The sequence below is a fragment of the Xyrauchen texanus genome, chromosome 2 (assembly GCF_025860055.1).
Source record: "Xyrauchen texanus isolate HMW12.3.18 chromosome 2, RBS_HiC_50CHRs, whole genome shotgun sequence".
Lineage (NCBI taxonomy): Eukaryota > Metazoa > Chordata > Actinopteri > Cypriniformes > Catostomidae > Xyrauchen > Xyrauchen texanus.
In genome coordinates this window covers 53,591,985-53,609,742 of record NC_068277.1, presented here as the reverse complement: position 1 = coordinate 53,609,742, position 17,758 = coordinate 53,591,985, and the positions used below count along the sequence as shown (strand labels likewise).

Here is a 17,758-nt window from a genome sequence, read left to right as displayed (position 1 = left end):
GTTAACAAAATATTAGCAGCAGAACAGAAATATGCCATTGAGCAACACTTTAATTTAAATATATTATTTTTGAATTATAACAAAACTGTAAAATGTATTCTTAAAGTATTTTTGAACACTTATATAAGATTTGCTTCAACTTTTACCAAGTACTAAAAAACTAAACTAAATAAACAAGCATACAATATAATTAATAAAAAACTATTTCCAAACTAATGTGCAAAGTGCTCTCATATTAATAAAGCTGCATATTACTATTTTTCTTCACGATAAGAAATGCACAGTGACATATATTATGATTAAATAAGTCGTGAGCCATCACATTCTAATCTAGCTGCATTAAGCGTGCACGCTCGAGGGATGGAGGGATGAGCGTCCCCGAGGCAGAGTCTCTCTCAGGCAGGTGCAGTTTCAATCTCTCAATCGGGACATTCGCGCAACTCATAGAAGAGGCATTGACCACACAGAGAAATGCCAGTTTCTGAGTTTATAGTTATTAACATGAACTGCTTCTGTATTATTTGAACTTTAATAAAGCTATAACACATTAAATATAACTGCATTTGTAACGCCGGGATGCTCCAGCTCCGCTTATTCCACAACGAGATTTCTTCTGAATTTACTTTTTTTATAATTCCCTAATACTTTGGGATCTACATAAAATGAAGCTGTGAAAGTTTAGAGTGCATCTGGACTGTGATCTGTGTAATTTTTTCTCTCCTCAGGCAGGCACGAACTGCAGTGCTGCTCTCACGTGTAATCATTAGAGTTTAATATGATTTCATTTTACGTGTCTGTCTTTCAGGTGCTTTATTTTCAGGTTTGATGCGTTTCCTCCTTTCGTCAGAAAATTGCGAAAGCAGCTTTTACAAATAGGTTTTTGCTGATCTATGATGTTTCCCTTTTCATCAGCCTCAAATACAAAGAATTTCCAAACCTGGCTTTTTCCACTTTTCTTTTCGACAAGATTCAGTTGAGACTCCGCAGCGGTTTTGCTTGTCACCATCTTTCGCTTGTTGTGAGCGTTCGAAAGTTCCCGACTCTGCATGGGTACCGGGTAGACCAGGTACTCGGTACTCCGGTACCTTCAGAAATTCTGGTATCGTAAAAAAAAATTGTTTGTGTACCGACTTGGTACCGGAGTAACGGTAATTTTGACAACACTATTGCCAACTGGTCGCTTCAGCATTGTACTGAACCAAATTAAAAATAATGGCACATTGGTAATAAGCATGAAAATGCAGAAATTAAAAACCAATCATTTATTTATATTGAATTTATAATAAAATTCAAACCTCTGAATTCAAATCCAAAATCCAGACATAATAATAGCCACAATATGTAGAATGGTTGGCACTCCTTAGAACACTCATTATTAAAATGTTAATTATCTCTCATATAGTGGAAAAAAACACCATAAACGGATGTTACAGTTATGAAACGCTAAGAAACCAGCAGACCTTGACATCTGAGGTATCATAAATATTATATAATAGAACTTAAAGATATTGGAAATTATTTATTGTTAGAACAGTAAAAAAAAAAGCTTTTGTGCCCCTCTAAATTTTTTAAGCATTCCTTAGTAAAACAGTCATCTGATAAAAAATTAAGGCAAGTGCCCAATTACAGGTGTTGGTATTGTTATCTGCCAATAGTTTTTGTTAAAATCGGTATCGGACAAAACATTTCATATCAGTACATTCCTAATATATATGACAGCATACATACATTCTTGGAATGTTACGTCACATTATTATTTATGAGCCAAGTTGATAAGATTTATAATGTGTCCCCCTACTTTTCCAATCTTGCCTACACCCCTGCCCATAACTATGACCCTTTGTGCTCACTTTCAATCCAGACAGCTAAGGCCTCCATCAAGAGGAAAAGAGACTACATTTGCAAGTCAAAGTTAAAAGCAAACTGACAAGAAATGCTGTCTGCACCAAAATACAACCAGGGTCTTAATTATCCAGCTCATTATGCATCCATTATCCTAAAAATGCTTGTCACTCCCTAAAATTTTAGGGAGTGACAAGCGCATTTAAAATGTGGGAGTGAATCATCTAATTTAACATTCTCTGTGTGTGTATAGAACACAGGAGTCACTCCCAAACTTGCAATGGTTCACAGTGATAACCATAGCAGCGTTTTGCTACCTTGTGTCTGTAAACAAGAAACATGGATGCCAATGGTTTAGCCCAATTCGTGCTAGCTATTTTTAGAGCAAGTAATATAAAGGACGGGCGATGCATTATCAAATATGATCTCATTAAAATTTGACTGTGGAAACAATATTACGTGCTTCTTTACATACACTTAGTTTGAAGTCATTAAAACTAATTTTTTAAGCAGTAAAACGAGTCCTATATTGAAATAACCTAAAAGGATTTTCAGCATGAAAGAAGCCACTGCTCCAAAACTGCCATAATATAGCCAGAATACAGTTTGCATGTGCACATGGTGACAAAGATCTTACTTTTTGGAGAAATGTCCTCTGGTCTAATGAAACAAAAATTGAACCGTTTGGCCATAATGACCATCGTTATGTCTGGAGGAAAAAGGGTGAGGCTTGCAAGCCGAAGATATATTGCAAGCTGGTGCACTTCACAAAATAAATGGCATTATGAGGAAGGAAAATTATGTGGATATATTGAAGCAATATCTCAAGATATCAGCCAGGAAGTTAAAGCTTGGTCGCAAATGGGTCTTCCAAATGGACAATGACCCCAAGCATACCTCGAAAGTTGCGGCAAAATGGCTTAAGGACATCAAAGTCAAGGTATTGGTGTGGCCATCACAAAGCTCTGACCTCAATCTGATAGAAAATTTGTGGGCAGAACTGAAAAAGCATGTGTGAGCAAGGAGGCCTACAAATCTGACTCAGTTACACCAGTTCTGTCTGGAGGAATGGGCCAAAATTCCAGCATCTTATTGTGAGAAGCTTGTGGAAGACTACCCAAAACATTTTACCCAAGTTAAACAATTTAAAGGCAATGCTACCAAATACTAACAATGTAAACTTCTGACTCACTGGGAATGAGATGAAAGAAATAAAAGCTGAAATAAATAATTCTCTCTACCATTATTCTGACACATTCTTAAAATAAAGTGGTGATCCTAACTGACCTAACACAGGGAATATTTTCTATGATTATATGTCATGAAAAACATAGTTTAAATGTATTTGGCAAAGGTGTATGTAAACTTCTGAATTCAACTGTATATAGCAGCAGATCAGAGGTGACATGTCCATTGTGTGGTGCTAAAAGGGAGTTAAATGTTCTCACAAACAGATGAGGTTAAGGTAAATGATATCGAGTTTTAAATCAGCAAAATCTAACTCCCTACAATAAACATTTAACCTAACAGATAGTGTCATAAAAAGCTAATATGACATGAAAAGCGCAACTACCCAAGCAGCCACGTCATTTTGTAATCTTTCTATGACACTTTTGCTCTGCGGGACTCTTATCCAGTTCTCTGCATCAAAAGTTCAACGCTCAGTTCAGCTACGACGCAATTTGATTGCACTCGAACAACCTTGTCAATGTAGTTGGTTATGTAACGCAAACGTTAAAAATGTACACTGTAAAAAAAAATCCTGTTAAATTTGCGGTAAAAAACTGGCAGCTGTGGTTGCCAGAAATTCACTGTAAAAAATACGGCAACAAGATTTGTCGGTACAGTGCCTATAGAAAAATCATCATACACCTTTGGAACGGTCACAGTTTTTTGTCAAATTTTTACTTACAACATTCAAGTAACGAAAAAAAGGCAACAGTTCCAAAAATATATAAAAAGGATGAAAAACTAGAATTACAGGATCTGAAAAGTGAACATACCCCTTTTGCTTTAATGGCAGCCATTATTTTTAGATATGTCTCTACTAGCTTTTTGCACCTAGATTGGGGAATATTTGCCCATTCTTCCTTGCAGAATTCAGTCAAATTGCGGAATGAGAGGCAATGGACTGTTCTCTTCAAGTCCATCCACAGGTTTTCTATTTAGGATTCAGGTCAGAGCTCTGACTTGGCCAAAAAGATGCCATGTGGCAAAAGGTTTTATGATCTGATGATTTAAAAATGAAACTTTTTAAACTGAACTCCAAGCACTATATTTAAAGAAAACATTATGATGTTAATTGGTCAGGATTAAAAGGGAAAATTTTTGCTGCCACATACAGCCAAATTCTTGAGGAAAATCTGTGGCCCTCTGCTTGACTTCCGAAGATGGGTAGGTGGTTCTACCTTTCAGTACAACAATAGACGAATTCCAAATGAGGGCGTGCCAGGGCCAATTATTTTCCGCTGTCACTTCCGGTGCTTTAACGTGCTGCCTCTGTGCTTTCTTGCCTATTACTCTTGGGCCAAACTGGGGTGAGGCGGGGTGAATGTCAAAGGCGGAATTTCGCCTTGTGTATCCAGCGCACAACGGGACAGGTTTGGGGAAAAGAAATGTAATTGTGGGTACCGTACAAATCCATTAAAATACACAATAGACAAAGTGGTACCCAAAGAAAGAACTTTTCATGGTTCGAGATCATGGATGGTGTGCTGGGACATTGTCCTGGTTTTAGTGGAGAGACCACTCCGGACACCATAGCTATTACAGTCGGTGAGTTGACAACGCTAACTTATCTTACTAGCTAGCTAATGTTTACATAAAATATAAACTCGATATTCTAGATAACTAGATAACATGATACTTAAGCTTGAGCGCCCCTCTTGCTAGTGAAATGGGTGGGATGTGTGCAGTTGGCACCAGGGCTGCGTGTTAAGGGTGGGTTTTAGGGCAACGCTGCAGGGCAATTGGCCCAATGGTGGAAAAGAAGATCGATTTTGGTCTCGTGGCTCGAGGTCCAAGGCTATTGGCACCAGCTGGCCAATGGATAGCCCTGGCTCGCACTGGCCCTATAGTGGAAAAGCAGCTAATGACCCTAAACATACTGCCATAAAAACATCGCAGTAGCTTATGGATAAGTAGGTCAAAGTTCTTGAGTGGCTAAGTCAGAGCCTGACAAAAATCCAATAGAAAACATGGATGGACTTGAAGATAGCAGTCCATCGCTGCTCATCACGCAATTTGACTGAACTCTAACAATTCTGCAATTAAGAATGGGCAAATATTCCCCAATCTAGGAGCGCAAAGCTAGTAGAGACATATGCAAACAGACTGATGGCTGTCACAAGCAAAAGGTAGGTCTATGAAGTATTAAATCCAGGGGTATGATCACTTTTCAAACCCTGTTATTCTAGTTTTTCATCTTTTTTTAATTTTGGAACTGTTGCCTTTTTCTCTTTCATTATTTGAATGTTGGAAGACACATTTTGTAAATAAAGATGGACGTTTTATGATTATTGATTTGAGGCTCTAAGACAAAAAAAAAAAAAAGTCACTATTCCAAAGGGGTATGATTATTTTCTATAGGCACTGTTTAGTAACATGAGTCTATTAGACCAGGATAGGTATCATTCGGCAATTGTCAGTAATCTGTTGGGGACAGCAGCACTGTACAGTCTCATGCTTCTAATTAAGTCACTGTATTAAGAATTAGTTGTTAAGTTCAGTTCAGTACACACTACTGATTGTCATTGCCTGAATTTTTTACGATTGAAGTTGGTCGTACAATGTTTTCACTCTCGTAAATTATTGAACTCTGTGTGTACAGAACACGATTAAGCACTCAGGAGTGACAATCGTATATAGCTGCTACATGCACCTGCCTAGAATGATCACATTCTATCCACGACTGCTTTCGATCCGGGACAACCGGAGTTTTGGGCACTGGATCAAATGCATGTTAAAAGGTGTACTAGAGCATTACATTTAACAATCATTTAAATGTAATGACTGTTAAAAGTCACACAGGTTTATTTTGAGAATACAATAATGTGATATAGATCGTTTAACACATCAGTAGCCACAATTTTTCTTTACAGAGATGGAGAGATTACAGTACATGAATTGGAGGGTGGTAAAGAGGGAGAAATGAAGAGAGAGGAGTCAAATAGCTCTCGAATCGACCTCTTGTACACTGATGTCTGACATACAGAAGTATTTGGATTTCAGAACTGTGACATTTTTGCAGTTTCATTTCCTCGGCACACACCATCAGAGACACAAATGCACAACATTATAACCATGCAAGGCATGTAAGAGCCTTAAAAACAAAGCTATAACATCAAAGTTAGTCCACCATCAAGTCCTGACATTACATAATTATATGTATTGTGAACTTGCTTACACAGCTTGAAAGCGTTTATCCACGTCTGTGTGTTATTTAAGGATCAAGCAAAATGCATTATGACATCAGAAACACTTTGTGACTACACCTTTCATCTTAAAGGTAAAATACAACACTGCTATTCTCTCCATTACGTAACTTAGACTGGCTTCTTGATGGAGGTTGATGCGTTATTATTGTGAGATGTGACTTATAGATCCCATTAAAGTGAAATACAGCTGGTTTATTATTTATTGATGCCTCTAAACATGTAGACACAGCCAACGCATACACGCACTCAAAATGAAATGCTGTTTTCTCAACAATCAAAAGCCATTCTTAATAATGAAGGTTTATGACAGCCTCTCTCACCCTCTCTCTCTCTCTCTCTCACACACACACACCTTGTAAGTCTACGTGGACCGAACAACACAAACCACTCAGCATTTATGGGCTGCTTAAGTTAATTATTAATAACTCTCTCAAGAAGTCATGTTGCACAGGCCCACTTTCTTCAATCCAGCTCTTATCAGGAGGTGTTGGCTCTTTAAGCTCCAGTAATGTAAAATAGGGATCGGCTCAAAAAAGCAGAGCCCAGTGATTTGATTAAATAATGGAAAAGAGGCAAAGGTTTTCTCCCCCTAATCCTTCAGCATAATTACTACCGTAATGGCTATCTAATGCGATAAATATTGAAACATGATCCCCCCACCCCACACACACAGACAGGCCTTGTTGCCAGGAGAGCAACTATGCGGAAGAATTGGAGGTTGCGATTTCTTATGGGTTTTTTGGTATTACACTAAACTCCATATGGGACACAACTCACCAGTTCCACACTTGTTAGTCGGTTTGCATATATATATATATATATATATATATATATATATATATATATATAAATAAATAAATATATATATATATATATATATATATATATATATATATATATTTTTTTTATTATTATTATTTATTTAATTTTTTTTAACTTATTTAAAAAATTTTAATAAACTGTTTTAAGTAGACATACTAACCAGACCAACAAAGAACGTTCCCGTAACGTTATTTTTAGGTTTTATTGTTTACAAACATAAACTAACCTTCCCAGAACGTTGCAGGGAGGTGTGACAACCTAAATAAAACGTATAACGAATGTTATCAAATCGTTATTTCTACCTTTTATTTTATTTTTTTCATTATCATTATTTAGTAGCCCATCATTATTTTTCATAATTTCATTATTTTGGTGGAAATATTTTCATTGTTTTCATCAACGTTGCATAGAGGTGATTCTCGTAGTCAATAATGGCTTATATTACGAGCTAACAACTTGAAAGTTCTTCGATTTAATGAATCATAAGGACTGAACACCGAAGTAGAAAGAACAAGTAGACCAACATTTGAAAAACGTGTTGTTGTTGTTGTTGTTGTTGTTTATATACGACTGTACGGAACAGTGAAGAACTTACAAAACAAGTACTCAACTACCTCCTAGATTTAGTCGAAGACTGTTAACTCTGATCTGGCGGTCCAAAGGGTGTCAGATGTTACTATGTAAATCACTTCAACGTGTAGTAACACAAGCATTATCACGCCAAATGAAATCTCAAACACGCTCTCCAGACATTCGCGCGGATGCAATCTTCTTACCTCGTCCCATTTGATAAACTTGCTCCCCTTTTTAAGCACTTCGTGGACAGACACCGGTTTGAGTTGTAGCGCGTGTACTCCCGGTTTCGCCCCGGCCATGGCTGTTGAATCGAAGGGTGGCGACGCCTCTGCTTCTTGGTTTCAAGTCTCCAAACTTCCGTAGCCGTTGAAACCCTTAATGAGTCAGAACCAGAACCCGACCCAGAGCCTCGAGTCGCGGCGGGCACAACGCACGCGAACCCGACTGTCACACATTCACGAGCGCGCGCAGTAGTTTATTAGTTTCCCGATTGTTTATTCATCCAAGCGCTTATCATGGCATGGAGTTGAATTGATATTTTCCTTCCTGTCCTTCCATCCGCTCTGTAATGATGTGATCCCAGCTCATGAGAAACTTTCACTTGACGTTGGTCCACGCTGGAATTTGCTCCTCTTTTCCTTCATGTTTTCTGCGAAATAAATAGAAGAGAGGGAGAGCCGAGAGAGAGCGAGATGGGGGGAGTAGTAAGGAAGTGAAGAAAAAAGCGAACAGATGAGGGAGTGTTTTTTTTTCTTCTTTTCTTTTCTTCTGTATTCTTTCCGTTGTCATTCCAGACTTTGAGAAGCATGTGCTGTTGGTTTTTACATGGCGGAGAATGAGAGTCAAACGTGTGCCGCCTTTCACTTCTGTTACAAGATTCCTCGTATGTGTTTTTTTTTTCTAATTCCAAGAATTTGAAACATGAATCGCGCACTGAGCGTCAATTCTTAAGAAAAGCCCTAACAAAACCAATTAACGTGGAGAAATATTAACACACGCCATTGGGAATTTAAGAATGTAACGTTTAACGGATCATTATCTTTCTTTTAAAGGGATGTTGCAGGTTCATCAGTTAAACTCAATCAACTGAATTTATGGCATAATTTGAATTATCACAAAATAATAATAAAAATCAATGTTGTGGAGTAACGGAATACATGTAACGGGTTACATATTTAAAATGCAAAAAGTAACCGTATTCCACTACAGTTACAATTTAAATAATTGGTCATTAGAATAGTTACATTCAAAAATAATTTTGAATACTCTAGAGATTACTTTGCATTTTATTTGTTTCATTTACTATTTAGTCCTTTCAGATGGAAAACATTTATACATAGAAATGATGTGATCCAAAGTGCATTTGAACAGCAGTGAAACACTTATGATGTGTTACATTCATACGAGCAGACAGAGAAGTACATTTGAAGTAAGTTTGGAGCAGAAGTAGAAATAAACCTTGTGTAAATTGTCAGATTTACGCTAAGCTAAAAATATCTAAAACTCCTTAAATCAAAATCACTTTTATTTATCTTGATTTAGAAAAAAACACTGCATACAATATTTAGGTTTTTCAGAGAATGTATTTTTAACATGTGTATTTTGTCTTACTGTACTGGACAGAGTTTTTATAGTCAAAACAAATTAAAAAATCTACCAGTGCTGAAGAAGTAATCCAAAGTATTTAGAATACATTACTAACCTTGAGTAATCTAACGAAATACATTACAAATTACATTGTACAGTATGTATTCTGTAATCTGTAGTGGAATACATTCACAAAAAATAACCCTCCCAACCCTGATAATAATAATAACAACAATAATTTCGACTCGTTTCTCATTTATAAAAGAATATACCATTTATACCACAGTTACAATAAAAAGGCACTTACAATGGAAGTGAATAGGGCCAGTCCATAAATGTCGAAATGCACACTGTTTCAAAAGTATAGTCAAAAGACATAAACATTATACATGTTGACATGATTTGAGTGTGATACAATTAGGGATTTGCCAGCGTTTACCAGGTTAATGGGTTTACCGGCATTATGTTGTCATGACAACAATGTTGTAAAACTGGATAGGCCTATAACTTTACACAAATAAGTTTAGTGAGCGATATTATCACACTACCATAATGTTAGCACGTATACTGTATATGTCTATACATTATACAGTGGCTATACTTTTGAAACAGTGTGTATTTTAATGCTTATCAACTGGCCCCATTCACTTCCATTGTAAATATTTACTGTAGGCCTAACTGCGTTTTTTACCTCTTTTTTTTTTTTTTTTTATAAACGAAGGACGAGCCTGCAAATGCTGTCGACTGAGCCTAACTTGTGTTGAACCTGGAAATATTCCTTTAAAAGACTATTATAGACCAACCTCTCACCTCTCAACTTTTCACCTTTTCAAAAATAATCCCAACATGTATTTTCCAACTAGTGCCACAAATACTCAGTTTTATTCACATGTCCAGTTCAATCAATTTAGGTAAACAAATGATAACACGATACAGTTTAAATGTTTTGATAATTACAAGTTAGATGGAGCCAGATAAATGGCTTTGATACACCAGTAGACCTTCAGTGTTTCTTTTGGCTACATGCAATACTGGAAGTTTCCAGCTTGTCAGCACCCTTTAATACTGGCCCCCATTCTCCACATTCCTGAACAGGTGTACACTTCCCAGATGAATATATAGAGTAACTCTCCTGGGAGAGCAAGAAAATAGAAAGGCGGTGATACTGGCACCATTCAAATGTCCACCTTGCAAATGTTCTCAACTTTTATTACATTTTGGGACACACACACATTTTCAATGTCAATGTCAAGCCCAGCTGGGCCTCTCATTTGGTGCTCTGAATGAGTCTAAGGGCCATGTCTGTGAAGAATGATATTTGTGAACTCAAGAGGTCTTGCTGTTTTAGTAAGGCTGAAACAGAAAGTGAGAGGAAGGAACAGAAAGGTTGAGGAAGAATAATAACCACTGCAATGTACTACAGTGAGACAAAGATGAGAATATAAGAAGTCAGGAGAGGAGAGATGACTGAAACTGAGATAATGGAGCAGTCTCTCTCCCAGTCCCTCTAATCAGAGACTATTTCTGACTAAAAGCCAAGCACTCACAAAGACACATTGTATTTTAGCACACACATGAAGTTAGCATACAGACAAACAGCCATATCCAGAACACATTTTATTAAAAAAGAAGTACATTTATGAGTTTCTATAGAACTTTCATCAGTTCCCTACTCTGTTATTTGGAATGTGTGTCTCCTTCTCTCTCTCTCTCTCTCTCTCTCTCTCCTACTTAATGAGAAAATCCTGACAGTCTACAGTAGCAGCAAAGGCTGATCACATTACTTTAGATAGCAGAAATGTTTGCCAAAAGCTCAGAAATCTTAAAAGCTGCTTTGTTAAAACCACTGGCAGTAAAACTCAAGGTCTTCCCAACAGTCAAACAGTCCACTTTTGTCATCTAGTGGTGGTACATTATCATTACTATTAAAATGATGCTACTGAGTCATGTTTAACTCAAGTTTTTTTTTTTTTAATACAGTATCATGCTTTAATATTGTAAGCAAAGCCCTGTTGGGATAGTTTATAAGAGCTTGCCCCAAGTACAGAAACAACATATTCTAATTAGGGCTGTCAATCGATTAACATTTTTAATTATTAATTAATCGCATATACAAATATTTGCTGAGAAAGCCCCTCCTATAACAATAATTCAATATATAATGATGAAATGATTATACATAGTTATCATTAAATATATATACCCGTCAATGTACACCTGCGTCATAAGGATGCTTGCATAGCGGCATCGTTTGCGTTGCGTCATAAACATAAAAGTTTAGGTCACTGTGTCAAATTAAATATATTTAATACTTAGAACGCATCTTGAGATCCGGATTTGCGCTCAATCAAGTGTTTTGAACTCAAGAACGTAACGCATGTTTGCGTTGTGTTGTCTGTTAGATAGTTGTTTTGTTCACTGTCTAAATTGCGTGTTGCCATACTGCTGAAGTTTCACTTACTGCCCTCTGGAGTAAACAGGTGGTACTACAAGCTTGCATTTCTCTGGAATCTTCCTTATTATGGTCCATGGTCATTGCGATTAATTTCGTTAATAAATTTTTTTAAACGCGTTATTTTTAATCAAATATATCGTACTGAATTAACGCGTTAAATCGACAGCCCTATTTCTAATATATTGTTATACAGTTAAAAGATACTGTAGATATTTTATTAGCTACCATTAAATGCAGGATTTCAAAACTCACTTTTTTTGCGAGTGAATTTGTACATGTAATAAAAATGCTTGACACAACAGCTGTGTTATTAACTCTTGTGTTTCCTGATCATTCCTTCAGTTTCTCTCCATGGCCACAGCTGTGGTCTAATCAAAGTAATCTCTCATCAAAATCACGCTTTTGTTTCTTCTCCCCTCCCACTGCAGGCATCCCCACTCTCTTTTCCTACCATCTCTCTATCTCCATCTCACTGACTCTTATTGTTCTTATACCCCTAATTTACATAGGTAGGTCGTTTTAATTTAGCAAAACAAACTCTGCTGCCAGATCTCTTTCTCTGTTTTTTGCCGTGGTGCTTTCTTTTACTTCAGCCAGGTGGCAGCAACCACAAGTCCATTTAGAGGAACATCACAAAGGGTTTGTTCAACCTAAAATAAAAAATCTGTGACTGGAAGTAGGGGGTTTGACAGATGTCACATTTGCAACAATGTACATTTACTTATTATAATTTTTTCACCATGAATTATACTTTGAGAATGTATTCATGAATCTGCCCAGGTCTGTGTAAAAGGAAAAGTACCTTAAACCCAACTGACTTCTGACTGAAAAACAAATGATGATGACTCTGCCTAGAGATCGCAATGGCAAAATGAACAGTGAAAAGGGAGTTACATTTTTGTCTGCTCTTACCAACAGAGATATTCTTCTAAAAAACTTTGTGTTCTGCAGAAGAAGAAAGTCATACACATCTGGAATGGCATGAGGGTCAGTAAATAATGAAAGAATTTTCATTTTTGGGTGAACTTACCCTTTAACTACTATTTCCTTCTTAATTTCTAACTTAAGATAAACTTAATGAACATTTTGCTCCCCTGAAAAGACTATTAAAGGGATAGTACACCCAACAGTGCTGTCACATACCTTAGCACAGACACCTCAACGTGACAAACCAAAATATTTCATAACTGATGCAAGTTTTGAGAAGAAAAAGTAAGCCTTAAATTTGAGGTGAAATGTAGAGAGAATGCTGTAGTCTGAATATAGTGGCCATGGAACATTTCTACCTTTGTTATGATGTTTTGCAAGTGGCATGAGGTCAATGAATAATTCAAAATGTCTGGATCTTACAGTCTAGTAAACCCAATAGCATGATGTGACAGTTTTCCTCTTAAATGCATTCATACACTCAGACATGCACACATTTGCAAATATTTCAGTGTTTATCTTTAGTTTTAAGACATTTTTTTGTGGATTATTGACTTGCAGCTCTAAGAAAAGGATATGAATAGTACAATAAGTGATGATAATTCTAGAGCAGATGTGTACCTGTAGTCTTACAACAACGGTCTGCTATAGTCTTAAAGTTCACCCAAAAATGAAAATTCTCTCATCATTTACTCACCTTTATGACATCCCAGATGTGAATGACTTTTTTTCTTCTGCAGAACACAAACAAAGATTTTTAGAAGAATACCTCACCTCTGTAGGTCCATAAAATGCAAGACAATAGTGACCAAAACTTGAAGCCCCAAAAAGCCCATAAAGGCATCATAAAAGTAATCTATATGACTGCAGTGTTTGAACCCATGTGTTCTAAAGCAATTTAATCTGGTTTGAGTGAGTACTGACCAAAATATAACCTCTTTTTCACTGTAAATATTGCAATTGCAGTCTCTAGGCACAATCCTGATTTCAAGCTCGATAACACTTTTTAGTGCTTGACCCATGCGCAGAGCGCTAGGTGGTGCTAGGAAGTGTAATCCTGTTCAAGCAAAGGTGATTGCTGATGTCCAGATTTATTGTGAAAAAGGAGTTATATTTTGGTCTGTTCTTACCCAAAACCGATTGGATCACTTCAGAAGACATGGATTACAGCACTGGATTCATATGGATTACTTTTATGCTGCCTTTATGTGCTTTATGGAGCTTCAATGTTTTGGTCACCATTCACTTGCACTGGATGGACCTACAGTTGTGGCCAAAAATATTGGCACCCTTGGTAAATATGAGCAAAGAAGGCTGTGAAAAATATGTCTTTGTAGATCATTAATTCAAAATATTCACAAAAATCTATCATCTAATGCAAGGGTGACCAACCCTCCTCCTGGAGAGCTACCTTCCTGCAGAGTTTAGATCCAACCCTAATCAAACACACCTGAACCAGATTATCAAGGTCTTTAGGATTACTTGAAAATGACAGGCAGGTGTGTTGGAGCTAAACTCTGCAGGAAGGTAGCTCTCCAGGAGGAGGTTTGGTCACCCTGATCTAATGGATATAAAAAACAATTGCAAACACAACACAAGTTTTATCAAAGAATAAATACTTTTGTCAAATATGTACAGCTGAAGTCAGAAGTTTACATACGCCAAATACATTTAAAGCTTCTCACAATAAGTTGCTGGAATTTTGGCCCATTCCTCCAGACAGAACTGGTGTAACTTAGTCGGGTTTGTAGGCCTCCTTGCTCACACATGCTTTTTCAGTTCTGCCCACAAATTTTCTATCAGATTGAGGTCAGGTCTTTGTGATGGCCTCTCCAATACCTTGACTTTGCTGCCTTAAGCCATTTTTCCACAACTTTGTAGATATGCCTGGGGTCATTGTCCATTTGGAAGACCCATTTGTAACCAAGCTTTAACTTCCTGGCTGATGTCAGCATCTTGATGAGATGTTGCTTCAAAATATCCACATAATTTTCCTTTCTCGTGATGCCATCTATTTTGTGAAGTGCACCAGTCCCTCCTGCAGCAAAGCACCCCCACAACATGATGCTGCCACCCCCATGCTTCACGGTTGGGATGGTGTTCTTCGGCTTGCAAGCCTCACCCTTTTTCCTCCAAACATAACGATTGTCATTATGGCCAAAAGGTTACATATATGTTTCATCAGACGAGAGGAAATTTCTCCAAAAAGTACTATCTTTGTCCCCATGTGCTCTTGCAAAATATAGTCTGGCATTTTTATGGCAGTTTTGGAGCAGTGGCTTCTTCCTTGCTGAGCAGTGTTTTAGGTTATGTCAAAATAGGACTCATTTTACTGTGGATATAGATACTTGTCTACCTGATTCCTTCAGCATCTTAACAAGGTCCTTTGCTGTTGTTCTGGGATTGATTTTCACTTTTCACCCCAAACTACGTATATGTCTATGAGACAGAATGCATCTCCTTCCTGAGCGGTATGATGGCTGCATGGTCCCATGGTGTATATACTTGCATACTATTGCTTGTACAGATGAACGCTGGCATTTGGAAATTGCTCCCAAGGATGAACCAGACTTGTGGAGGTCCACACATTTTTTTTTACGGTCTCGGCTTTTGACTAATTTCTGCAATTTTCCAGCTGTGATCCTTGGAGAATTTTTAGCCACTCAATCCATCCTCCTCACTGTGCATGGAGACAATATAGTCACAATATATACTCTTCCAGGCCAATTCTTATCATCTCCAGTTGATTGGAACTTCTTAATCATTGCCCAGATGGTGGAAATGGGCATTTTCAATGCTTTAACTACTTTCTTATAGCCAATTCCCATTTTGTGAAGCTCAACAGCCTTTTGTTGCACATCATAACTTTATTCTTTGGTCTTTCCCATTGTGATGGATAACTAAGGGAATTTGGCTTCTTTTGTTTTTGAGTTTATTGGTGGTTGGCAAACCAGCTTTTGGTGCATTACCGCCACCAACTGAACTGGAGTGTGGGGCAGTGATAGGGAAGGACAAGTAAAAATGATTTAGGGTAAGATCCTTGCCATTTTTGGGGATTTCCGCCTGGATTTGGCCTACCCAAATTAAAAAGCTTCCCATTCCCACATACTTTGGCCTAAATACACAGTTTTGGTGTCATTTTACAGGAAACCCTTTGAAGTTGCATAAAACACTGCTAAAAATAAAAAAAATTAAATATATGTTGTCTGAACAGTAATAACCCTCCTAAAAAAGAGAGCTTTTTGATTTTTTTATATAAATTCATTTTTGAAAGTGTATAACTCAAGCCCTGTAAACCCTAGCAGCAAGCAGACAGTTTTGGCTGTTTCCACTAGATGTCAGCACTAGATGTCTATTTAAATTTATTTGAAGGGAGGAATATTACCTTTTTTTGGTGTACTTTCCGCCTACCCAAATCTAAAGTCTCCCCATACCCATATACAGTGCTATAAATGCAAAATCCCAGTGTAATTTTACAGAAAACCCTTTGTCATTACATAAAACACTGTTGAAAGTGGTAAATATGCGCTCTGGTGTCTGGTGAGACGCGTCTGTGTGTTTTGCGCACGTAACCTACCTAGTGATCACTTCACAGTCTGGATGGAATATCACAGCCCCTGATTGGTCTATTTGATCTTGAGAGACATTGCCGGAAAGCAGAGGGTCTAAGCTTTACGGCAATATATGCTTTATCCGGATCGGATGTTTACATATTTTCCTGGATTGTTGAATATCATATAACATTACTTTGTGGTGTTTCTGCACTCGAGGGATTACTTGGGCACACAACCACAGAAAACACTGAAAAACGGCTCATTTTGCAGAGAATAACCTAAGGTAAAGGATTATGTAGCATTTGTGGCTAACTGTGCTGTCTAGTGCGAGTAGCACGGCAAATATTCAATAATTTCACTTGTATGTTTACAAATGTTGATTGTATACTTCATGATTCATTCTAAGTGTATTAGATATGTGATTATACCTCAATAAAAAGACTTATTGGAACTTCTTACTGGCAATGAGAGCTTTCATTTGATACATGGTTTGTACATGTGCGTCATATTTGAGCGATATGAGAAATATGCGTATTCAAAAACGCACATAATTATGACACGACTTTTGATGGGTGGAACTATGTAATTTATTGTAAATAAGTTACTTAGTGTAAAACAAATGCCAAAGTGATGCATATCTCAAGAAAGTAGACATTCTAAGCTTTCAAATGGTACCAGATATGAGCTTATAACTCCTCCACATACATTTAAAATTGGAAGTACATTATTACTGACGTAATTTTAAATCCCGGATCCGGGATCGTGGATTTTAAGATGATAACTATGCTCTTGACTCCACTCCTGTTGCTTTTAGAAACCTCAAAACAGCATCTCGCATTATATTCTCCCATGTTTTTTAGCCAGAAGAATTTCTAGAGACATTGTATTGATTCCCTTTTCCTGTAACTTTGATTGCAATACTTGTCTTTCATTGTTGTATGTTGTGCAGTGTAGAAGGACATATTAAACTATTTCTAATTCATTACAATTACTGAATTATAATTAATGCACTGTAGGATGCTAGTTACATTTTTTGTAAGTTTTAATTTATCTCTGTATGACCTAAATGGATTCTAGTTATTATTGACTCTTCACCTCTTTTCAATAATTCCTCCTCCAGTGCCTACATTTTTCTGTATCTTTAAAGTTGCCTCCCCTTCACCTCTCTCTCCAAGAGCTTCTTCCAGATACTATTTGCAGTTTTACAAATATAAGTCTTGGCTTCTGATTTACTCAATGGCAAGCAAATGGTAAGCACTACATTATTACATTTTAAATGAGTTCTTTGCAAATTTGTCCACCCTCTCATTGCCTTCCAGTCCTACATGTGCTGGAACCAAAAGAAAGCTGATCAAAGATCCTTGATTATGTAGTCTGTACAAAACTTGCCAGATTTCATCAATGATGTCTTGTCTACTGTCAGAATGCCCAGATTGCAAGCTTTTCAGGGCTGCCAAAGAATCTGTACAAATGACTTCTCTCTCAACATTAATTTCCTCCAGCCACTGGAGAACGAGAAGAATTGCAGCTAGTTCCACCATGAATACAGATACATTTTC

General features: G+C 37.1%; 1 protein-coding gene across 1 annotated transcript in view; it reads right to left on the bottom strand.

The window, feature by feature from the left end:
• The window catches only part of plcb3 (phospholipase C, beta 3 (phosphatidylinositol-specific)), an 86,852-nt gene extending 78,359 nt beyond the window's left edge, over window positions 1-8,493 (bottom strand). The window contains exon 1 of the mRNA XM_052091320.1: window positions 7,877-8,493. Within this exon, the coding sequence (XP_051947280.1) occupies window positions 7,877-7,975 (99 nt within the window). The 5' untranslated portion in view covers window positions 7,976-8,493. The remainder of the gene's footprint in view (window positions 1-7,876) is intronic.
• Between the last annotated feature and the right edge of the window lie 9,265 nt (window positions 8,494-17,758).